Here is a 25,989-nt window from a genome sequence, read left to right on the forward strand (position 1 = left end):
TTCAGAAAGAAGAAGCAGGAACATTCAAAACCAATCTTTAATATTGCTTGTAAAATATATAGATATCACAGTTAAAAGTCATCACCGAAAGATATCTAATTTTTAGCTACCATCAAAGTGACACCTCCCGTACCAACTAGTTTTCAAATTGCAATTAATAATCATGGATCATTTACAGCCTTGGAAATAATGAAATATAATGCACAGAATGAATGCATGTATATTTACCTTAAGTTGTTCAAGCTTCCGGTGAATTATATTTGCTGTTTCTTCATGAGCTTGCTGAATACTTACTTCTTCCCTCAAAACAACCTCTGCTCTATAGAGCCAAGCACCTATGGTACCCAAAGGTTCAGGAAGAGATTTATCAAGCTGTATGTGCCAATCAAATAGCTGGGAAATAAAAGTAAGAGGACTGAATTTCCTTCCTTGCTTAATTTTACAAACAAGTATGACATTAGTTCTGAAATTACATTATTCTCATAGGCAACAAAATCTCTATAAAGATTTCTGGATTTCCCTTCTAGAATCATAGCTGCATTACAGAACCAACTACATGTAAACTGTAACAGCTGACATTCTGAAGATTTGGAATTTCATCAAGCACAGCAAAGCAGTTGAGACAATCTTCCTCTCAGTGCTATTTATTTCATACTTTTCCATAAAATCCTTTTCATTGCAATTTTGATTTCATTTTCATTCAAATGTGCAAATGATTTTCAAAGAACTGTGGAGTCGAGAGTACAACAGTAAATTCATTTATTGTTTACAATACCATGTCTTATTGGCAACCCCAAATATGGGAGTAAAAATAATGAAAATTGTAAAAATAAAAAAAAAATCAGAATATTTTAAAACAGATTCTCCATTAAGTATGACATACACACACTCACAATAATAATAAAAGAATACATGAAGATACACTGAGTATCGATTATAGATTTGATAACTTATTTCTTATTTGGGACAAACATTATAATTCACTTTGGATTTTTCATTCTTTTAGTACAAAATTATTATCATGAAAACTAATATTAATTGTTTCTATTGCAACCAGGTAAAATATGTCATTAAATCTTCATTTATTGATTCAGAATTTGTTGCACAGAAATGTTTTCTGGTTAAATAAATAAATATTTTATTCGAATTTTTAGTTATTACTAGAATAACTCTAGCAGTTTCAATTGAAAAATTGCATTTGGAAGCTTCATTGTGCATTTTTTTCCCTTCACAATATTTTCAGCTTGGCTTGTCAATATACCTTCAAATAAAGGGAAACTTCAATGTATTGTCCTTGTCTTAAAGTTCATACTCTGTCTCTGAACAAATATTAAGGATGATAGAGCTACAAAACATTCTCAAAAAAAGTACTGTACAATTCAACATCACTGAAAACTTGTTTCATATTTCTGTTCCTAATGCCTAATAAAATCAGCAGCAAATAGGTACCCTGAAGGATTTAAAAATTCAACCTTCACTTAATAAAAAATATATAGTATAATAAGTTTTCAACTTACCCTGGAAGAAACTCTGTCCCATGCTTGCTTCACTATAGCTTGATCAAGCAGTAATTTACCATCTTTCCGTAAGGACTGGGTTGCAAGTTCAATCGGTTTCCTTTTTAACTCATACTGCACTCTGAAATGCTTAAATGACTGCACAAAGAGAAAATCAAGTTAATTTAGAGTAGATTTAAAAAAAATCTGCAACATTTATGGAGTTGCCACTTAGGCCACCTATATGACAATTTTGCATTGATGGAAGTCCTAATACTTCCCAAAAAAGGAGAAACAGTTAACTTTTATATTTATAACCTTCATTGAATTGCTTTTTATTAAAGTTTTTAATAGATCCTAGAACACTCCCAGAAAATATAGGTAGGACTTTTGCATTTCCCTTCAGTATCAGATGCCTGAACTCTGTCCAAAGGGAAATAATCATTTTTCAGATAAACTAGCAAATGGATTAAATGCGAGGTAGGACAGATGCTGTTTTTAGAAAATAGCCGAGCTTCAGTAGAAAATTTAGGCCAAAATTTGTGTTGTCGATTTAGACATTAAATTTTAAAAGAGGGCTTAAAAATGAAGCTCTAAGCCCTGTCTCCTGTCCACTTCTCACCTCAACCAGCTTTCAGTTATATTTCTCATTTGAGCTATATCATGGAAGATCTGGAAGGACTGTACAGACACACGCTCACTTCTAACTAGGACAGTCGTTCATGCTGCTAGAAAAAGCTCTGTGTTAGGCATACCATCTGTGCACTATTCTACATAGCAAAGCGGGAGTTGACATTATAATACTCCACCAATAACAGGCAACACAATTTGCATCCTTATTTCTTTAAACTACAGTATGTTGAATTGCAAATATGCAGACTGCATAAAATATTGCAATGCATATTACAAAAATGATGACAATAATATCTTATTACTCAAATATTTCCCAATTGCTTACCTGGTATTTTTCCTGTAAGCTTGTTTCTGCCATCTGTGCTCGGGCTAAATCTCTTTCAAATTGTTCTGCCCACACCTTTAGGTCTCTCAGCATCAACCTGTCTTCCTTCTATGAGTTTATACAACCACATACACACACAAAAAAAAGTATTACAGCCTATTAGTAGAGGTGTCAGATATAGCCCAGGATAGAACATCTATCTAGCCATTCAAGGTTATTAACTGTAGTGAAAATCAATAGAAACCTTGGGGCCAAATTCTCTCAACACTTATCTTCATATAGTCTAATTGAAAATCACATTGTGAGTATGAAAGATGAACTCAGCATCTAGACATGAGTCTTATAGCATCATAACTATTTGTGTCATTACTGTGTCAGAAATATTACTTGTAGTTCTTGCCTGCTGTTAATTTAACAGAAAGTACTTCAAATATACCTCAGCAGCTAATTTTAGTTTTCCACATATATGCAGAGTGAATTTCCAGGAAAAGCTAACTGGGCTGAGACAGGAGAGAATTTATCATCATCATTTTGCCACCTTTTTATTATCTGGTCTACTAGTGCTGGGAGGGGAGGGAAGGAGAGAGAAAGGTTATGGTGCTGGACAGGAAAGTGTAGTAAAAGTATGATCCCAAGGTCATGCGTTTATTTTCTTAGTGACTTCAGGGCAATCCTTGACATCAAGCTCTAACTTCAGAAGCTGGCAAAATATTTTAGTAGAGAATGTTTTAACAAGGAAAATGGAAATAAATAACATTTGATTGTATTCAGTTTCTTTTGTTTCCATGATATTTTTGGCATTTTACTTTATAGTTTTGCTTTAACACTTCAAGTATATTGTTGACCCTGGAGCTTTGCAAGGCTGCAAAGTTCTCTGCAGAATTCAGTGACCTGGCAGTGAAAATTAAAATGCTGGCAGGAAATCTGTCAACATGTCATATGAGAAGGTTGGCAGACAAACAAAAGGCTTTTTGTGCACCGTGTAAGTACACTAATCTTTAAGTAGAATACAAGTGTCCATCTCATATTTTCAACCAATGAACCATGTGTTCTGGCTGTTAATCTGAAGCTACTCTTTAAAATTAAAGAAGTGATGTTACCATAAAATTGGTGACTATCAGAAACACATCTGTCGCAGTGAAAAAATGCAACACCACATTATATCAGCTAAGCACCTAAAATAAGTGATTGAATTTTAAACATTATATGAGAGAATAAACACTGGGCTATGTGTTCAAAAAGAAGAGCAACTTACAGTATTTAAGTAATGAAGTTAATTATTTTAATAAAATCCTAACCTGAGAAAGGAGCCAATTATGATTCCTTTCTTTGAAAGCTGTCTCAAATATGTAAAATGTAACTTCCTTTAATCATTTTAAGAGCTTAGAGTTATTGCTTCATTTCAATTGAGGAAAGGACAGAATCATCTTTGATGTATTGCTACTAATTCAAGTACTGATCCTCTATTCAAAACAGTGCTAGTTGGTTGGACAGAATTTGCATAACAGATTGTGCAAATACCACAGGCATTATGTCTGTTAATTCCCTATGTAAATTCTTATCTGGATGTTGCAGCAAGGTTAACATTTTGTTAGGACAGCTGCACTGGAATAAAGCTCTATTTCCTATCTTCTGACACTTGCCTAAAGCTGGTACCTGAGAAACAGTCTAGGGCATATATGACACTTCCCTGCTTCAGCTCTTTATAATGCTGGCATTTCCTTTACTGCATACAGTGTCCCAAAATGCCAGAACACCTAATGCTTCCAACTTCTCAAATCATTTAAACATAGAGAAGGAGAATAAAAGTATTACTCTTCTAGTATGATAGTACTACTCTTCTGGTCTGATAGCTTGCTTTCTGTGTGGAAAAATATCAAGATTCTTTGAGATGAACAACAAATCCAAGACTACTCCTATATGAGAAAATTCTTTACTCATTCAGCCACCAAAAGAACTATTAATATTTAGCAGTCAGATGCATAAATACAATACTAAATTCTGCACCCTAATAGGTCAAAACTCCTGTAACAATCCTGGTAATTAAAACTTTAAGTAAGTTTTGTAAAACACAGGACTTTATTCCTCTATGGAATGGCATTCCTCTATGCCATTCTTATGGCTGAGAATCACTTCCTTTAAGAAAAGTCTTTGCAAGAGCATCTGTGTGGTGATAACTGTTCATATAGCAAGCAATGTGAGCAAAGCAGGCATTTAACATGATTCCTGTTAAGGCAGCTTAAAAACTCAATATTAGCTAAAAATGAGCCTGACCGACTCTTTTTGAAATATAATATCACCAGAACAAGAACACCTCTGTGATACCTGAAGAATATAGGAATAGCCACACCTCTCGAATTCCAATAGGATTTCTTAGACATTAAATGAAAAAGGTAAAGTTAATAGGTGACATTAGGTCTTCTGAGATTCATGTATTTATTTAGTTTTAGTATTTACTCAGATTATGTTTGTTTACTTTGCTTACTTGCAGAAGATGTAGGTGTTTCAGTAACTGCCTAACTTAATGGTGTTGACACTGTGCAACTCAAGAAAAGCATAATAGGCATTTTATTTATTTATTTATTTATAAATTTTCACAGGTTTTCACTTGAGCAGATCACTTCTTGTCACCTGCAGTGATTCTGTGTTCCTTGGTTGATATAAAAATATTTTAAAGCATTCACTTAGACACAAAGGCACCTGCCACCATCATCCCCATCTGATATCATTCCTAAAACAAGACTTTAATTAGTGGCTAATGTTTCTTACCCTGAATAAAAAACATCAAAAGGGTGTTGTTACAGATACATAACTATTTTCTAAAACCTGCACATCTTAAGCAGAATACGGAACATAACATAAACCATCAAAGAAAACCATCAAAGAATTGTAACCATCTGTTCCTTCCTCAGTAAGAGGATTTTTGATCTCTGATCACATTTACTTTAACTCTTCTAAGTCACTACGACTTATTTTCTGCTACTTCCAAACAGATTTTTAGAGTATTACACTATACTGATACCATTCTATGCACTTTCACTTATTTTCATAGATAAAAAAACAGAACTGGAGCACTCAACCACCAAAGAATATTAAAGAAAAATATTAGAGAAAAGTGTTTATGAATTCCAATATGACAAGAATAAGGGAAAAATTAAATTTACATAGAAGCTTTTCAGCCCAAACTCAGTCTCTCTCTGTCTTTCTCTCTCTCTTTCTATATATATATATATATATATATTTTTTTTTTTTTTCTTATTTTAAACTGAACTGCCAGTGTTAATTTGAAAATTACAAAATACAGAATACTCTGGTGTTTGGAGAGCTAAAAATATATATCCGTGTTTCATGAGAAATTTAATTATGGGCTAGGAAATGAGTACTTTCTTGAGTTCTCTACTGTGTAATTATAAACCAGCTGAACTGTTCAAATTCTTAGGCAGAACCAGGACAGAATTTTCAGACACGACCATTTAAATCTAAAAAAAAAAAAAAAAAAAAAAAGTTAAAAAATAAAAAAAGTATCTGTTTTTCAGAAATATGGAACTATTTTATTTCCAATTTACTGGAAAAAAAATCAGGTCCCCCTAAAAATGTTTATCTATGAATTCAATTACTTAGTCAATTCCTTTTGAAAACTCTTGTTTATGTGTATGTGTTACCATCATCACAGAAACACATCCATTGATAACAGTAGCACAGATGCACTGTGAATGCTGAGCCAAGCAATATCTTCAGGGGTGAGCTATTAATGTACATCTTAAAAAGCAGACAGAAAATTACTGGAAGAGCTCAGAAAGATATTTTTGCAGTTGCTGCTCGGAAAATTCCTTTTATATTCGGGAACTACAATGGCATAAAGGTGTTGGAATTGACAGTATTATTTTCTGAATTACTTGTTTCTCATTAGAAAACTTTTTAATTTGAAGGAATGTGATTTCTCTATACTTAAAATCATACCAAGATGAAGCAATTGATAGAGCTTTTACAACTTTACCTCTTTACTAGCTTCAGCAGAACTGCATTGGGACTGTGTAAGGGTAAGAATTTTCAACAAGGTCCCATCAAAGCTGCTCAAACATTTTCTTGAATGGATTGAGAAGATGGGAGTAATTCTCCTATGAGTATTAAACTTAATTTCAACATATGCTACTAGTTAGATATAAATAGTATGAGATGAACCCTTGATCATATTTGCTTGAAAATAACCCATTACTTATATATTAAAAACAAAACCAAACAAAAACAACAACAAAATAAAAAAGAAAAACAAACAAACAAAACCACAAAGAAACTACCTTGGAATAAAGGTATTTAATTGGATCAAGTCAAACTATAAACACAATTGACTGACTGCAGTGACTGCAATTTGCTTCACTTCTGCAGCTTCATTTCTGAATGCTCATTTCAAATGTAAAAACTTCATCTGTTAGATTTTTGAATTTCTCTCAGTGATTACTAGACAATTTTAGGGATCTAAATTTCCAAGATGGTTAGAGAAGTATATCTTCTAAAATATCATAATCTATGGGGAAACAAAGAGCAGAGTGTCTCATGCATGAATGCTTTCCTTCACACAAAAAGACCCCAAGCATGTAAGACACAATCATATATAAAACCATATATACATCTCTTTTATAAATCTGAAGACATAAAAATATCAATCCTGTATATACTCAGAACAGAATCAGTGGACAACCATTGTTGGGAAAAAAAAATCAGAAATTCAATTTAAATGGATTATGTCATCACATGAATAACTCATATCTGATACACTGTGCACTGAGAAAAAAATAGTACTCTCTCCTTTACATATTTTTAATCAATTAATTTATCTGAGGTACATATTAGAATGACCATATGTGCAGAATGGGTTAAAAACAAAAAAAATCACATTTAGGTGGGTTGTGTGGCCAAGAAAAGCAGTTACCCATATATTAAAGAAGTGTTATATTAAAGAATTTGGACTAAGAAACAGACACGCCTGCTGTATTAAGAAAGAAAGAAAAAAAAACTCCACAAGATATTTGATTATGAAACATTGGATTGGGATTTTTTCAAATATTACCTCTAAATATTGTATAAATATGGAATGTAATATTTATCTGTATGCTGTTAACCTTGTGTTGCTGGACTTTCAGCACTAGAATCTCTCTCTAATATAATGTAATATAAATGAATTTCTCATTTTGTGAAGGATTATCTGGATATCTTCTTTCATCTAGGTATTTTGCAGTTCACAGGATTGACTGCATTAATTCCTGGCTTCTTTTTTTACTACCTTGTAACCAGAAGTATGTAAACTATGGTCTCAACATTTGTTGGAATTTGTGTATGATAGTTTGCCAAAAGTCACCGAATATCTTAAAAGGCAAGTTCTCACTATAAAAATTTGATTATCTGTTGACAGATAATTTCCTCTCTGAAAAGTCATAACCAAAAAAAGTCATAACCAAAGCAGTTCTGAGAAAAAAATAAACTTCTTCCCTATGACAGAAATGTAAAAGGTTTATAGTAATGGAAGACTAAAATTTCCCAAAAGTTTAGACACCTGAGAGCATATATTTATCCCGTGCTGTTTTTCAAGGCATCTTACTGTTTCAGGGCCAATAACTACTTGGGATTCTGGACTTTATGCACATTGATTACTGGACAGGCTTCATACAGATCTCCTTTCCATGAAGTTATCACATGTCATGTGGTCATCATTTTGTTTTGAGAAGTGAGGAAATTAAAAGTTATGGTGGACAGGACTGGATAGTGAGGTATGGAGTGGGCATAGGTAATTGACAGGGATGAGAACTTTGCCAGAGATGGTCTAGCAGAATTTGTGTCAGGAAAAATGTAGCATCCCATTGCTATTTTTGACTGGTGTCCTGCATCCTCCTGCACCACCTCTGCGTAAACCTCAGGAGAAGGTGGTGAGGCTTTTGTTCATAACTCAGCCACAGCACAGGTGACAGACTTGGCTGAGTCTGTCGGTGGCAGGAGCTGCATTTCCATGGTATGGAAACAGCAGGACTACCTCAGTCTGCCACAGGTCACAGAGGGAGACTTCGGTGCTCACTCAATCTCCCTCAACAGATCCACTGCTCAGTGGAATGCTATGTCTTAAGCACATTTGCATCCTCAGCACAATGTTGCAGCAAGGAAAATGAGAAATGCCAGTGCTCAGTCACTGGAATCAGACAGCAAAGATACAGCTGACTTAGCCACACCTAATAAAGCTGCATATAGCCACAAGGAAGAAGACTGACTCCTTTCAAAGATCTTTTGTTGCTGTCTGTAAGGTATCCAAAGAAACACAGACAAAAAGTGCTGTCTCTTTCTCTCTTGCTGTGGCTGAGCAGATTGTCTCAGCAGTGTCCTCCATTTGCCATGAAGGAAGTAAATGATCAGGATTAGGAAGTGAGTCATGATCACTTGGCATCACTGAGTACAGATATTCTAGTGCAAAACTAATGCACTATAGCACTCACAGCACAAACAAGATAAAAAAAAAAAAAAAGACAAAGTGATTCCTTAAAGCGAATAGTCTAGTCTAACTTCATAGTGCAATATAAAGAAGTCTGTGTAAAAATTACAACTGCCTCCCAAGTCTGAAAGTCCAAAGACTAAGCAATCTCTTGTTCCTATCCAAAAATCCAGTGTGATAGAAAAAGAATCAGAGAATCACAGAATCACAGAACTGTAGGGGTTGGAAGGGACCTCGAAAGATCATCGGGTCCAACCCCCCGGCCAAAGCAGGTTCCTCAGAGCAGGCTGCTCAGGTAGGTGTCCAGACAGGCCTTGAATATCTCCAGAGAAGGAGACTCCACAACCTCCCTAGGCAACCTGTTCCAATGCTCCGTCACCCTCACCATGAAGAAGTTCTTTCGCAGGTTGGTGCGGAACTTCCCGTGATCCATTTTGTGGCCATTGCCCCTTGTACTGTCCCCGCAAGCCACTGAGAAGAGGTTGGCCAAATCCCTCTGTTTCCCACATGTCAAGTATTTATACACATTGATGAGATCCCCTCTCAGTCTTGTCTTCTCCAGGCTGAACAGACACAGGTCACTCAGTCTTTCCTCATAAGGAAGATGCTCCAGGCCCCGTATCATCTTTGTGGCCCTCCGCTGGACTCTTTCCAGGAGATCCCTGTCTTTCTTGTACCGGGGAGCCCAGAACTGGACACAGTACTCCAGGTGAGGCCTGACCAGGGCAGAGTAGAGGGTGAGGATCACCTCCCTTGACCTGCTGGTCACACTCCTTTTAATGCATGCCAGGATCCTATTAGCCCTCTTGGCCACAAGGGCACAGTGCTGGCTCTTGGTCAACCTGTCGTCCACCAGGACCCCCGTGTCCTTCTTGTCAGAGCTCCTCTCCAGAGGAGAGGACAGGTCATCCCCCATCCTGTACTGATACTTCGGGTTTTTCCTTCCCAGGTGCAGGACTCTACACTTGCTCTTATTAAATCTCATTTGGTTTCTTCCTGCCCAGAAGAAACCAAAAATAAGTGATGCACTGTCTCATGTAACGAACTGTTGCAATCTTATTGGTGTTATGCTTGAAAAGCTCTCAGACGATTTTGGGACCCATTCATTTGTTAACATTTATCAAAACTGTTTCTGTTCTTTTTTGGCTCCTACTGTTGAAAGGAAAATCTCCACAGAACTGCCACACTCTTTTCTTCATCTACTAGTAAATATTTACAACACAGGTTCTTTTATTCTCAGTTAATCTTTCTTACTTTTCTTACTCCTCTTGCTTTCATTTGAACTGCTAATCAAAAGGAAATATAATAAACTTTTAGAACTAAAAATGTATTTATAACACACACACACACAATAAACTGATTTGCATAGGTATGAAAGAGAAACTTACATCATTCTCCTGCACATCAGTCACCGTATGATGAAGATCAGGGTAGTACTTCAAAAACTGGGCTACGTATGTCATGATAGACTTTTCATCTGGCTTGTCAACATTCACATCTAGATGTGAGTACAGAACATAGTAAATTAAATTATATCTGAATGGCACAACATGATACTTAAATATCTAAACACCATTCTACTTCTTCTAAACACCATCTAATCAGCATATTTGATTTAACGCATACTAATAGTCCAAACTTTTTTTAAGCAATGAATTAAGTACCTTCTGGATCAAGGAGCCTTGGAATTCCTAGTTCTGTTTCTGCGAGCATGAAGGCTTCTTCCAGGTTTTCCCTATTTGATCTTCCCTTTACTTTGTCCATGTCCACTAAATCTGGACGGATAGCATGAATAACGGAATGAAATGCAACACCACTCCTCCAGCTTTGTCCAAAGTCTTTGATTTCAATTCCAACTTGCCTAAGAAATATGAAGGAAAAAATAGTGGATCTCAACATCAAGACTAGAGGAAATGTGGGAGGAGACAGGATGCTCCAACCAGTGGCTACTCATAATTAGACTCAAACTACCTACTGTTCCTACAGTTGACTACAGCTCCATCTGTACACTGCATAAATTCATTTCTGCATATGAAGATCCTAGAGGATATTATATACATACTGCATTTTTCACCAGCAAGCTCAGTAGCGGCCATAAGCCAATGGTATTTTGAACAATTAAAGTGCACTGAGGTTCTTGTATATGATGAGGAGGTGCAAAGTGACTTTTTTGTTTGTTTGTTTTTTAACTTAGTTTGAGCACACAAACTTCCTTTGAAGACACACCTGGACAGGAAGGTAGTCTTGTCATTGGGAAGGTCACAGAACAGTAACTCTGGATGAAGGCTTCATTCACAGATTATTGTAATCATTGAAAGACTCCTACAACCTTTGATGAACACTTGGAAAGCTCTTGTAGTGTAAATAAGGGCTTGGCAAAGTGGATTATCCTTCTTTTAGATTTCTTACAACACATTTCACCTACTCTTCCTCACTGTATTGAAAATCAGATTTATGAAACTCTCTCTTTGTTTATGTCTTGCTTGTTTACACGTCTGGAAGTTGCAGCTGACACTTTTCAGTAGCCTGTCTCTTCCTAACAACAATTCAATAGGAATAGTTCAGTACAATCTGATTTGGCATTTTTAGTTACTGTATTCTACCTATTTATCGAAGAACTGGAGAGAACTTTGTCTTTATATTTCTTTGCTCTGAGAATTGTTCCTTAATTCACTGTTTCCATCTACGTTATTGCATGATTGATATCTTCAAACAGTAGTGATTACTTAAGTAAAATAATAATAATAAAAAACAAACACATTTTATTCTTTTATGCTTTTTATCTTTATTTTCTTAGAGTGAGAGCAACTAAATTAATATTGGTTCTTTGATTTAATGTATGCTTTTTTTTCATGCCTTTTAACAAGCACAGAAAACTTGGGATAATTGTACCAAATAGTAAAACTAACTGAAATAAATTTAGGCTTTCTTGGCATAAACTTTGTTTAAGAAGAATGAAAAATCCAGACAATTTTTGCAGTAATACATCCTTTGCCTTAAAACTGTGGAAGAATGTTCTGATTTTTCACCACTTCTTTTAACAGCAAGTGCCTGAATTTAGTGCAGAATTCACAGGCTCTGTCACTAAGGAATGCTGTCAGTGTGGGGCTTGTATTGTAACATCAAGTGTTTTGGCAGTAAGACTAATACATCATCATTCAGATATTTAATTCCCCTTTCAGTTCCTCATTCTGTTGAGATAATCCCATTTATTAATCAGAGACTATAAAATGTGATTGCGTGTAAAATTAATGCAAATTATTATTAATTACTTGCTTTTTGTAATGGTGGAACATTTAGCAGCCTCAATTATCAAAAATAATATGATCACAGACTGGTGCTATATAAAAAGATAGCAAAAGGACAGTCCCTGACTGAGAGAGTTTAAATTCTGAAGAAAAAGTTTACACTTAAGATACAAAATCAATTATTTTGTAGGTTACTTACTTTGCTGCTGTGTACTGTATCCATTTCAGTAAAGCCTTCCTGGCACTTCCTTGGACCTTGGTTACCACCTTCCGTTTGCTTGGGGGACTTGCAGTTTCTGAACTGACAACACTTTCCACAGAAGAAGCACTGCTAGACAATGATTGCAGCTGTGGGAGGTTGCTGGTCAGCTCTTCAATCTGTGTGAAAAAAATGTTAATGGACGATTTATAGATAATCAGTTTAATTCTTATCAGTCTCTTAAATAATATTGTAATAGGACTAACAAAACAAAGCTGAGCAGAAGCTGTGATTAACATACTATAGATTGTTTAACTGTACTTTAAAGTAGATTCAAAAATTCTAATGTACACGACCAGATGATGGTCTTAATTTCTGAAGTATAGAAAATCTAACAATCATTGACTTTCCTGACAAAGAGCTACAGCAATATTTAACTGTGTCAAGTTATCTAATATGACAAATTATCATTCAAGTAGGAGACAATATTTAGCTTGAATTGAAATTTTAAAACAATCTACTAATTTCAGAGTCCACTCATTTAATTAAAGAAAGGAAATGGCCTTGATGATCATCTGGATAGTTCTTCATTTACCTTTGTACTGGTTTGGTGTAAATATAATTGAATCTCTGCTTAGAAATACCTTGTGATGAAATACATTCAGTACAATGTACTGAAACGAAGTGCATTGGTATTGCTTGGTGAAGATGTATGACAGTTATTTGTATCATGCTTTTCATCAAGTGAAAATCAGTAAGTTTTCTCTTTTAAGAACATTAAGATGACAACAATTTGGCCTTAACATGAAATAGTTATGGAGGACACTGCAAGATTGGTCTCCATCTACATCATTTAAAGCTAAATATTGTCCTTACAAGTATTTGCATCTCCCAGTGAAATCAGCAAGTTTACATATGTTCTGTATGCAAAATTACTGTCTGACATCATGTACAATGGAATTAGTCATACAGCACAATCATGTCCAGGGCTGGTAAAGGTGCTTGTATGAAGAATCCATGATTCTATACTTTTCTTTTGTTATTCTTTTGCACTCTTCAGAGAGAGTGGAAGAATATGTTCCAGTGATAAAGGAAAGCCATTTGAGGTCCATTCCAAATACAGGTATCTTATTTTAACCAGTGTGAAACACCCCCATAGTAAACTGTTGCTTTATTCAGGATCTAATAGCTAATTATAAACTTAGATGTAGTGAGGTACTGGAAACACAGCAGTTCATATGAAATAATGACCTGGATCCTTACTTGAGCAAGCTACACTGAAGTATAAAAAATGTTGTACCTGAAAATATAAAATTATGGTCCACACCAAGCCAAGCACAATAGAAGGTCTACCATCAGCAATATCAGTTGAGTTTATATTGACAAGTTTAATCTATTTAGGAAAGAAAATGTGTTATTACTACACACAAGGAATGATAACAATTACAAAATAGATTTCAAATAGTTTTTTTTGCTTTTAACACAGTTTTGTAACCAAATAACAAGTTTGTTAATAAAAAATATAACTGAATGATACAATTTCACTTTTTAAACAAGAATAGCTATTGATAAAGACAGATTTTTTAGGGGCTGCTGCATGTTATTACTTGTAGAAATAATATTTTATTTCATTTAAAAAACAACAACAAGAAAAAAAAAAACAACAAAAAAGGAAAAAAAAACAATAAGATTTCTCACGTAATTATAATTATAAAACCATTATACAAACCGGAGATCCTCTGTACACAGACTTGCATGAAAAATAAATGGAAAAAGATGATACAAAAATAAGTTTTAAGTGATTAATTATTAGGTAAATGCATTCATTTAATTTTATAATGTAAAAATAACATTTTTTTTGGCTACATCTTACAGCACAATTAATAAGGAAAGCAAATTAAATACTATGCATAATAGATTTTAAATTATGCAAGATATATTACTAATAGGTGTGGAATGAACTAAATAAAGAGAATTTAAGAGTTAATGTTAAGAATTAAAGTTAAGAAACAGGAATAGGTTCCATGAGTCTTAACTCCCAAATTTCCATCTATAGTCTGAATAAGGTATCGCCCTAAAATAACCTCATAAGAGAAAAGCCAGTCATGGAAGGGACAGAGTATGTATAAAGAAAATAATATATCGGTAATGCTCAAGGAAATTGAATATATTAAATAGTGTCAGAAAATAATGAAATATGCTAACCTTCATTCCCTCAGCAAAACTAAGATAGTCTGCCATTAATCCTGATATAAATATGGGCAGCTAAACTGTTCATGCACTGCATACTTGTTCATGGAACAAGGTTATAGAAAAACTTCAGAGAACGTCTGATGTTCTCTGATGATCAGAGAACATCTGTCAAATGCCAACTGCATTTTGCAGTGTAACAGGAGTCTGGACTGTGAAAATAGGAAGTTGATTATATGTGTAATAAACATTACTTATGGTAGTAGGAGACCCCCAGCACTCCCATAAGGCACCACAGACGGCCGTTTATACATCTTCCTTCATTCACCCGTGAGTAAAAACTAGGACTGCACTTAGATGCTGAAGAGTCATTTCTTGTGCCCACAGCATCCCCATCTCCTCTGGGAGGAAAAGGATGACAGACTGGATAGATGCATTCTTTAGTCGTCTGGATTCAGCGTGCAGACACACTAATATACCTTACACACTGCTTATTTTCATTTCTCTCTAGAAGGAAATCTGGCATACTAATACACAGTGCATACAGAAATAACTGAAAGCTCAGACAAAAATGCTCAGATCAGCAAGCAAAACCATGCTGTCCCATTCCTGGTGATATATCTTGATACTTAGCAGAGTTAATTATCTTGCTGCACATCATATAAATTTTGGGTCACCTGCTACATTTCCTCTTTTTTTTTTTTTTTTCTTTTTTTTTTCCCCAATTATTATTGTTATTATTGTCCCCAGTCTTGTTCAGGAAGCTCTCAAGCCTCCACACTGAGGCTGCATTCAGATACAGTTTGCATTAACAGGCTCTATTACATTAACTAGCAGAGCCATGAGTCAAAGCAGAATTGTGCTTTGTGAACATATTTGTCTTTGCTCTAGTCATATATATTTTTCACTAGAAAAAAGTTATCTTACGATAAACTTAATTCTACTGGAATCTGCAAAGATAGTTTACCACATAACAGAAAAATAATTAAGTCACGGTGCCATGGGGTTAAAGAAACTGAAAGAATGCCAAGGTCCAAAAGCTCTTGATGTATTGTACTATGAAGAAATAAAAATCATTCGGTATTACATATGCATTGAAAAACAAACAAACAAACAAAAAACAAAAACAAAAACAAACGAAAAAAAAAACATAAAAATAAATTGAAATACAGACATTAAAAGAAGAAAGTAAATGTAATTCTGATTAAAAAAAAAATAAAAATGATATGTCAGTGTAATACAGAGAGGAAAGTGAGAAAAAAAAAAGTAGATTTTTCGTATTTGATATTCATACCTAGAATACATTAAGCATTTAGGTTTTCATAGAATGGTTTGAATTGGAAGCAACCTCAAAGATCATCCAATTCCACCCCCCTGCCAAGGGCAGGGATGCCTTCCACCAGACCAGGTTGCTCAAAGCCCCATCCAGCACTTCCAAGGATGGGGCATCTACAGCTTCTCTGGGCAACCTGTGCCAGTGCCTCACCACCCTCATCATGAAGAATGTCTTCCAAATATCTAATTTAAATCTACCCACTCTTAGTTTAAAACTGTTACTCCTTATCCTGTCACTTCACTCCCTGACAAAGAGTCTTTCCCCAGCTTTCCTGTAGGCTCCCTTTAAATACTGGATGGCTGCTATAAGGTCTCCCCGGAGCCTTCTCTTCTCCAAGTTGAACAATCACAACACTCTGTGTTAAGTATCTAAATATGTTAAATTTCTAAAAATGTTTGCTACATTTCTGAAGTGGCTGCAGAATCAATCAATCAAGTGACTATGAGAATCAATCCGTGGATTAACCTGGTCTTGCCAAGCGAACAAAAAGTCACACTGTTCTCATGTGTATACTTTCAGGGAGTAGAGTTTTACATGTACGATGTAGTCAAGTCCATAAATCTGTTCTTTTAATTATAAATGAATGTGTCTACTGAACTGAAGATCATTCTCAACTTTGCTGAGAACAGCAACAGAAAAGTAGGAAAGAGACAAAGACCACAGAAAATGAAGGAGATCATCCAAGGTGATTCTAATTCAACAAACAAACAAAGAACAACCAAACAACAACAGAAACAAAACACAACTTTACCCTATAGATTGCTACATACCAATGTTGGATTTTGACATTTTTACTTTACAGCAACTTTTGTGCTGCCAAACCTACCCGTCTTCCTTCTAGAAACTTAAGAGCTGTGCCAATGTTTGCAACCCAGTGAATTCTCTTCAGCTGACGTCCCTGCTCACATGGCTTAAAAAGAACAGTGTAAACTCATTAGATGTATGCCACTTTGCTGAAAAAAATTAAGTTCAAGATCATTATGAACACATATATACAGGCTATAGCCTGATTTACCTGAACAACATTGCTTGAAACAGTCAAATTGCATTTTTAAATAAAACCAACAGAGAGGACAGACAGATATAGCGGACATAAATACCAAAATTACATGATCAAATAATTGTAGATGTCTTAATAACTCCAGGATTAAAACTGTGGACTTCAGTCTATAGACCTCATCAAAACAGCTAATTATTTTTGTTATGTAAAATAAAATAATTGTGTTTATTAACATATATTTGAGAGAAGGTAACATTCAGTAAATTATTTTGCCTTAGAAGTCAAGGTTGTTGTTAGTTTTAAATTCAGTCTGCAGTAAAGACATTTTATGCAGAGGTTTATTTATTTTTTTTTTTATCAATTCTCCTTAATACACCTTAAAAAAAAAATCACTAATCCTTACTGAAAAATAATTTTGCTGAATTTAAGAAAGGTAGGCTAAAAAATAAAATACAATTTATTGAATTAATCCAAGAACACATCATAGTCTCTACCTTTGTAAACAGGAATTTTGCCAACCTCCTCCCCCCCCAATCTTATGTTGCAATGAAAATATATAACTACGGCCATTTAAATTTGTATTCATGAGTTTAGAAATTACTTTAAAATGTTTTTGCTGTATGTTCTGAAATCTATTTTGAAGTTACTACACAATATAATATTCCACTATACATGGATTTTAAATTAACCAGACATTATTCTGGTTTTGTAATTTCTGTTGTTTTCACTAGTAAATATAGGCAGGATACGATCCAGTGAATGTGAATATAACTGATAACTTCATTAAAATTCTTTTTCTGTTTCACTACCTCTGTTTTGCCACAAGAGGGAGACTTCACATGAACACAAACAAATCGGTACAATTCAACAGAGCAAAAATACACCTGAAGGAGCTGCTTTCTTTCTATCTTACAATCACTTGCAATCTGAGTTACTACTAATTTTGTGCATCACCTGCAATCGAAACAGAAGTGACATATGAAAACAGAGCAAAAGAATGTCACTTGGAAATCACCTGACTGTGGGGCAATAGGTAACCTCTGAACCTAGATAAAGGCAGATGAAGACTGTTACCCTATTGTCAGATGCTGCTACTTCACGTGAGCTGGTTTGGAAAATGTGAGAAGTCTTGGCCTGAAAATGTTTCATTTCTCTTCCCATCACACACACAACACTAACCTGGTTCCCAAAAGACAGCCTGTTTGCTATGTAAATCTTGTAGCCTCCTTATATAACTTGGCTGTGAGAAAGCCATTTGGCATCAGTTAAGGTTCTTTACAGTAGCTGAGCCTCTGTCAGGGTAAATGAATATTAGACCCCATCATACATGACACACTCACATTTTCTCAGATTGAAAGCCCTGAATTAGTCAAGAAAGGACTGTCGTATTTTTTTCAAGACATAGAATCGGCCTGAGTTTTAGACCTTTTGTGTGTCATAACAGTAACACCAAGGTGAATTGTAAAGACTAATATAAAAGAGCTATTTTTATGAAGTAGTAAGACAAAACTAAAAGACAATGCATAAAATCGAGAATGTCACTCTGTAATCATCTTGGTTTTGCTTTTTAACCAGACAGGCAACTGAGTAAATAAACTTATTTTGCTATGTAGCAATCTTCTTTTTTTTTATTATTCAACTATAGAAAAAAAAAAAGATAATGTTCTAGAGAAGTAGTGTAACTACTTTCTACATTCAGAAGGGAGGAATTTCTTACCAGTTTCTGTCCTGAAAGAACCTCCAAAAGGGCAATCAGCATTACCCCATCTTTGATATCTTCAAACAGATCATTGACCAGCATGGGAGGATTGCGCTGAAAAGTGAGAAGACCAGATATTATAAAGGCTCAGGAACATTACATCCTATCTCCATTCAGTGTTGTTAACACTGTCATTTTCTACTTAAGAAAAATTGCTCAACATTTGCCTTTACATTTGCAAATAGAAAAATGAAAATACTGAAAAATATGTAAACAGATGGTGTTTCTTTCAAGAGTCTTTAACAAGGCAATAACATTGTATTCTACTTTCTTCAGTACAGGTCAGTTTGTGGACTCTGACTAGCATCTGGTCTTTAATTATAGAATTATAGAACAGCTTGAGTTGGAACGGACCTCAAAGATCATGTAACTCCATAAGTAGGGATGTCACCCACTAGATCAGGTTGGACAAGGTCCCATCCAGTGTGGCCTTGAACACTTCCAGGGATGGAGCATCCACAACATCTCTGGACAATCTGTTCCAGTGCCTCACTACCCCTACAGTGAAGAATTTCCTCCTAATGTCTAAACTAAATCTATCCTCTTTTACTTAAAGACAATTCCCCCTTGTCTTATCGTTATCTACCTGAGTAAAGAGTCATTCTCCATCTTTTTTCTAAGACCCCTTGGAAATGGGATCTCCCCAAAGCCTTCTCTTTTTTCAGGCTGAACATCCCCAGCTCTCTCAGCCTTTCTTCAAAGGAGAGGTGCTCCAGCCCTCTGAGCAACTTTGTGACCCTCCTCTGGACCTGTTCCAACAGATCAATATTCTTCTTGTGCTGGGGGCCCCAAACCTGAATGCAGCGCTCCAAATGGGGCCTAACAAGGGCAGAGCAGAGGGGTACAATCACATCCCTTGACCAGCTGGACATTCCTCTGTGGATGCAGCCAAGGATGCAGTTGGCTTTCCGGGCTGCAAGTGCACGCTGCTGACTCACGACAAGCATTTTGTCCGACAGAACCCCCAATTCCTTCTCCTCCGATTTTTTCTCAATTCATTCTTTTCCCAGTCTCTAATCTTGTCTGGGATTGCCCCAACCCAAGTGCAGTAATTTGCACTTGGACTTTAACCTAATGCAGTTCGCATGGGCCTGCTTCTCCAGCCTGTCCAGGTCCCTTTGAATGGCCCCTTTAATGATCACAAAATATCTCTTAGAAACAATACATTTAAAGTGAAACTTTGCCCTGCTGAACTAAATGAAAGAAATACCTTCTAGTTTCCATGAGGTTATCAGAATTCATATATCTGCAAATTCACATAATGAAAATAGTCATATCTGATAATTGACTGAAAAGATTATTAAACTACAAAATTATTGAAATTAACTTGTATTAAATAATATACGTATGGGGTACTTCCAAAAAAAAAAAAAATCTTGTACAAAAACTTGATCTGATTTCTGTTCTATAGAAACATACATTTAAAAAGATGAACCTAAGAAAGAAAACACTGCTCTTGAAAACATAAAAAATGCAATAGCAAATAAGGAGAAAGCAAAAATCTGTACTTCACAAAATCAAAACTCCCCAAATTCATCATTCAGTTTGAATGAACTAATATTTCACTGAGACATAATTTTGGCATAAAATGGAAAAAAAGAACTCCTTTGCTGAAAGTAAACCTCATCTGAGATTTTACATGCTCTGATAGCCCAATAATAAAAGAGTTCATTCTCTCATGTATATCAAACACAGCAGTATTACAACTCATTACAAAAGTAAATGTAATCATTATTCTTTTTGCTTCCTTAGCAATGCACAATATAATGGACAATGTTCTTCCTTAATATAGCGACAAAGAAATCAATGGGGCAACCAGGTTACTGGAGATTAATTCGTCACAGTCTTGCATTACAGGCAGTTGACATAAATACAATTAATTTTCCTCACCTTCTGTGTTACCATTTCCTGTTTGGAGTCTGAAGCAGCTATGGCTTTATCAGTGTTACTGCATGATGTAACAGTGAAGAACTACATGTATGTACTAAAATAATTCAGCAATAAAGACAAGCAGCTGCCAATCTAATCCAACAGGAGCTAAATGCTTGAAAAGATTCACCACATAAATAAATGCCCCAGTAGTGAGGTTTGTCACTTGAAGCTCAGTCTACAGTAAGAAAGAGGGGGAACTTCTTACAGAGGATGATTTAGGAAACTTTTAGATTGAAGGGTGAGATATACGGTGCCCCATACACCTGCTGCCCATAACATATGTGTCAGATGGTCTTCTGAGAGCACCACAGCTCCCTTCCATACTGAATGCTTTGGTATCCTTACTCTCAAAATTCAGGGTATGCTCCAGAATTTGCCTTATCAAAACATGAAGTCAGAAGTCATATGGCATTCATATGCAAAACAAGGGAGGTGCTTCTGGTTCCCATAGTGCATAGCTTCACACTGTAAACACATCCTCTGATCTTCTGTGTCAAACTCTTGCTCTGAACCACCCTTCACTGGTCACTCCTCACTGACAGTAGTTAGAAAAACTGAATTAGTAACTTAGGCATACATGTAGTTCTAAGGTAAAGCAGTGAAAGTACCACTGGAGGCATCACTGAAGCAAACTAGCACCTAAAGTATTCTACTTTTGATGTGAATCAAATATTAGTCTGGGGAAAACAAGTATGAGAAAGCATTAAAAATGAGAAGAAAAAAAGAAACAGTCAAATGATTTACATCAGTCTCTAATGCTGACTTCTCTGAAGCATGAAAATCATAAAAATTAGCCCAAAATCAGTAGACTGAAATCTACTTTTTGTGGCTACAAGGTTTTTATAGTTGCCATCACTGCCAGTGTTTAGCAACACACACCATGTAATATAATACTAATAAAACAATGAATGAAAGGCAGGTACAACAGCCATGTCACCTGGTCTTCTATATGAGATTCCTTTTATATGGAAAATTACTTATATATATTGACAAACAAGCTTTTGCAAAATACAATTTAAAATATATTTCACTATCCTGAAGAACACCTTGTTACAAGAAGATAAGACCCCTACTGTATTTCATAAACTTTTTTTTTTTTTAATAATTTGTGCATGAGCCACCCTATTATTATGACTCCAGTTTCTCTCAAAAATATGGAATGAGTCATCTTTTTAATGGCATAGATAGAAGAATAGATTCCTGTTTAACATAAGTATTCCATGTAAGCCAATCTTTTTCCCCATGCCAATACAAACAAGTAAGATATACAGTAGCTGATATTGAGTTCATAAACATTTATCTGTTTACATCAACCATTGAACAGTGTTGCTCAAGCTACATAATATTTTACAGAGACAGATCCTCTACTGAAATTAACACTTCTGTTGAAATGAATAAAGACTTAGTCCTTGGCTGTATGTATAATGGCTAACGAAATAAAATGAGAAATTAAAGATGTATATTGCTTACTTATCCTCCAGAGAAGAAAGCTTTGTTTCTTTGTTTTAGAACTCTATTCAGATAAAATCTGTTTTATTATTATTATTATTATTAATAATATTATTATTATTAATAATAATAATAATTTATTTATTTATTTATTCCAGAGACTCGATAGGCCTTAGCAACTATTCACCTAGTAGCCACAGTGCATTGCCAAAATGCTAACTGCAAATCAGTAAAAGCAGGGAGTGAAAACTAACCTGAGATTTTGTAATCTTGAAAATATAAAACATAGCCCAGATTTTGTCTTTGTTCTTGTAAATGTATAGCTTCAGCAATGTGATCAGCTTTAATGATCCTATTAAACTATGTATTGAATGTTGGAAAAGTTCAACATATATTTTGAATGATGGAAAGTCTGTACAAAATAGTTTAATGAAACCACTTTTAAACCAGGAAAAAATGAACATTAAAAAAGCACACAAAGTAACTTGTAAAATTCTGTAATATTAAGGGGAAGTTGTCATTTTTAAGCTTCTTTGACAAAATTATTTGGGGATACTCAGAATATACTTTGATGAGCAAGCATACATTAAATCTACAACTTGTCAGGTCTCCACTAATATTTCATATGCCTTAGTACTTGATATTGGCTTTCCATAAGCTTCTCCAGGAAAGCAAAACAGCAAAACAATACTGATGATATTCTATATACTTTATCACATGTACTCTTTCAACACATTTATTGCAATATATGCAATCACAGGAGTTTATAGTGATATTGACATTTAAGAACAGTCATATCACAAGGAGAGAAGCATACTCAGTACAAATAATTTCATGTGCTCTGTAGAAGGAATAAGAATTAACATGGAATTATTTTTAAAGGTTAATGAACCATCTTTCCCAGCACTAAATTTTTATTTAAATATCTGTATTTAGAATTGATCACTAATGGCAATCCATGAGGAAGAGGTTTCCTTAGACTATTTGCTCTTCCAAGCTGATCTCCTTTGCTGCAGTGTTCAGGAAATATTATGAATAATTTAAAGAACATCAGTACATACAAAAAGCATTTGACTGACAAGCCTCACAAAAAGAGATATATGATAATCCTACAACGTCTAGACATTCCTCCTCTGACACAATAAACTAAGTTTTGAAAAATCCAAACCTCAAATATGGAACCAACAAATATTCAGATAATGATATATATGATATAATATATATATCACATACATTTATATATATATATATATATATATATATATATATATATATATAACATATATGATATATATATATATATATATAATATAATGATATATCAAAGGAATGATGGAATGGTTTGAGTAGGAAGGGACCTCAAAGATCATCTACTTCCAAGCCCCCTTCCATGAGCAGAGACACCTCCCACTAGATCAGGTTCCTCAAAACCCCATCCAACATGTCCTTGAACACCTCCAGGGATGGGGCATCCACAGCTTCTTTGGGCAACCTGTTCTAGTGTCTCACCACTCGCATTGTGAAGAATTTCTTCCTTTTGTCTAATCTAAATCTATCCTTTCTTGGTTTAAAATCAATAATCCTTTGCCCTGTCAGTACACTCCCTGATAAAGAGTCTCCCTTGCTAAGCTTCACTGTTTTGTTCCAACACCATTTCATTCATTTCATTTCAGGAAAAAATCTGTTTAACTACTGAATTTGTCTAGACAGGGAAATACATGTGAGTACAGGAAGGAGAATGTGAAATTTCAGTCACTCTGTAATAGCTGGCCCACCCCACCCCTCTGCCCCAGTTTAATTCATAAATACTTAAGCACATTGTTTTTCATGTTTCTTGCCATTAATGACTATTTTTATGACTAAAATCTGTGGGATCAGGCCCTAGGTTTTACATGACTAATTTTTTCACACAAATTAATTTAGCATTCCTTATTGGTTTAATATTAGAGTTACATGCAATACTAGTGAATACATGCAGTGACTGTTGAAGCAAAAAACTTCCAGTCAGATTTTCCTCATCATGAAGACAAGATGGACTTAGCTTAAAGTTTTTCTTGTGTCAGTCACTAAGACAATTAGCAGCCTTTGTTTTCCCATTTGAAAAAGAAAGAGAACTACTTAGTTTACTCATAAAAATGATGTGGCTCTTGTATGAAGACCAAGTTACATTCGAAGCACAAATTAGCACAGCTGACAGCCTTGCGTGGGAGAGTTATAAAACTTCCTATATCCATTTCTTTTTCTTCCTTTCTTTGTTCTATAAAACAATTCTATAGAGCTTTCGCAGTTTCTAAAGCCTTAATGTAAGGTTTAATATCCAGATTTAATTCAGTATTATGAGAGCATTGTATTTGCATAATGTAGACATATTTATCCATTCTTCATTTTATTTTGATTTGATATTCATTACTTTCTTTTGTTTCTTGATATGTGCACCTTTTTAATAGAAATAGAAAACAAATACTTTTTTTTTTTTTTCAATATATATTTGTTGTTTGCTCTTTTCAGTGAGTTTACAACAATACTTTTATGAGCACAAATACTGAAGTTATGCCTATACAAGATGTTATTTGATTGGGTTAAACCAATTTACTGTCTGTGTTCAAAAGTTTTGAAACTGCTGTTTTCCAACAATTTCACTGAAAATGACAAAGGTAATAAAAGCCATATACCTCTGCTGTTTTTCAAAGAAGCGTGTTTTGCTTTTTCTTCTTTACTAATCTGCTATCCAAACAAAAAATATCAGGATAAGCACTGAAAGGAAATTAGAGTGATTGCTGTTCAGAATGGATGCAATTGAGTATTTTGTTGTTGTTGTTGTTTGTTTGTATTACATGTTTGGTGTAATATTGCCCTCTATTTAAAACTTTTCCTTTGGAAAGATTCCTCAAAATATGCTGAGAAGCAAACAAATTATTTCTATGGATTTGAAGGTCGAGACTGAGAGGAGGAGGGAGGTCTATTTTGGGAAGCTTAAATGAATTGTATGAGGTAGTAATATGCAGCTAGAAAACATGAGTGTTGTAGTCCTGTGACATATGTGTATCTCCATTGTCATTACACTTGCAGAGATGCAAAAATATTAAAAATGACAGCCAGAGGACAGAGAGACCATGTTTATCTGGCAGCTTTGGCCTTAACTTCTGGAACTGGGGAGCAGAGACAATTTCTGTTTTCTGAGTCAGAATTATGGAACAAGTTCAAACAGCTAGAACTCGCTAAGGGACACATATAGTCTGTATGTGTCACATATGTATCACATGTATTCTATACGTGTCCCTTATAGTCCCCCACACATAGTCTATAGTGCTAAAAGCTGCCCCAGAATGAAGCTGTATTATACTACCTGTCTGAAGACTAAAGTATATAAATAAACAAATAAAAAATCAATCAGGCTTTGGATCAACAATACCAGGAGTGACTGTATTTCAGAATTAGCGTGCACAAGAAGTGAAAACAAGATGATTTAGAATAAACTGAGTTACTAAATAATCAAATACCATTAGACATCTTGGTTTTAGCCTCAGAATTTTAATACACTAGCAACCATACAAATAATATTTTATTCATAATATTATCAGTCAAAACTATCTATCAGTATCTAAAAACAATTAACTTTTAATCCGTTAGTTTCAATAAACAAGCTGCTAATTCATATAGATGGCAAGTTACTAAAAGTTACTAAGTCCTAAAAGTGTGTACAGTACAAACACTTTGGGTAAAGTAGTAGACCTACAGTAGCCAAAACTTACTGTCTTTAGTAAGTAAGCCCTATTCTCCACCAACGCCTGCAACATTATTTATTTCAGGCAACTGTTATTCTCACAGGTAAAAGAAACATGGCAAATAGTGAAAGCTTTGGAACAAAGCTGTTGAAAGCACAATTTCCTTGTGATCTCAAGTTTTCTTAGCCTTTACATCTGATAAAAAACATTGTTGATGGGGCA

At 34.7% G+C, this 25,989-nt stretch overlaps 1 protein-coding gene across 2 annotated transcripts in view; it reads right to left on the reverse strand.

The window, feature by feature from the left end:
• SYNE1 (spectrin repeat containing nuclear envelope protein 1) overlaps positions 1-25,989 on the reverse strand; it is a 308,749-nt gene that overhangs the window by 225,348 nt on the left and 57,412 nt on the right. For both annotated transcript variants that reach the window (XM_038177603.2, XM_038177600.2), the window contains 10 exons: positions 18,620-18,715; positions 16,729-16,812; positions 14,106-14,126; positions 13,677-13,769; positions 12,377-12,555; positions 10,594-10,790; positions 10,318-10,427; positions 2,455-2,562; positions 1,518-1,655; positions 229-393 (listed from right to left, as the gene is read on the reverse strand). In XM_038177603.2, coding sequence (XP_038033531.2) covers positions 229-393; positions 1,518-1,655; positions 2,455-2,562; positions 10,318-10,427; positions 10,594-10,790; positions 12,377-12,555; positions 13,677-13,769; positions 14,106-14,126; positions 16,729-16,812; positions 18,620-18,715 — 1,191 coding nt within the window. The remainder of the gene's footprint in view (positions 1-228; positions 394-1,517; positions 1,656-2,454; positions 2,563-10,317; positions 10,428-10,593; positions 10,791-12,376; positions 12,556-13,676; positions 13,770-14,105; positions 14,127-16,728; positions 16,813-18,619; positions 18,716-25,989) is intronic.

Source organism: Anas platyrhynchos, chromosome 3, assembly GCF_047663525.1.
Source record: "Anas platyrhynchos isolate ZD024472 breed Pekin duck chromosome 3, IASCAAS_PekinDuck_T2T, whole genome shotgun sequence".
In the NCBI taxonomy this organism is placed as follows: Eukaryota; Metazoa; Chordata; class Aves; order Anseriformes; family Anatidae; genus Anas; species Anas platyrhynchos.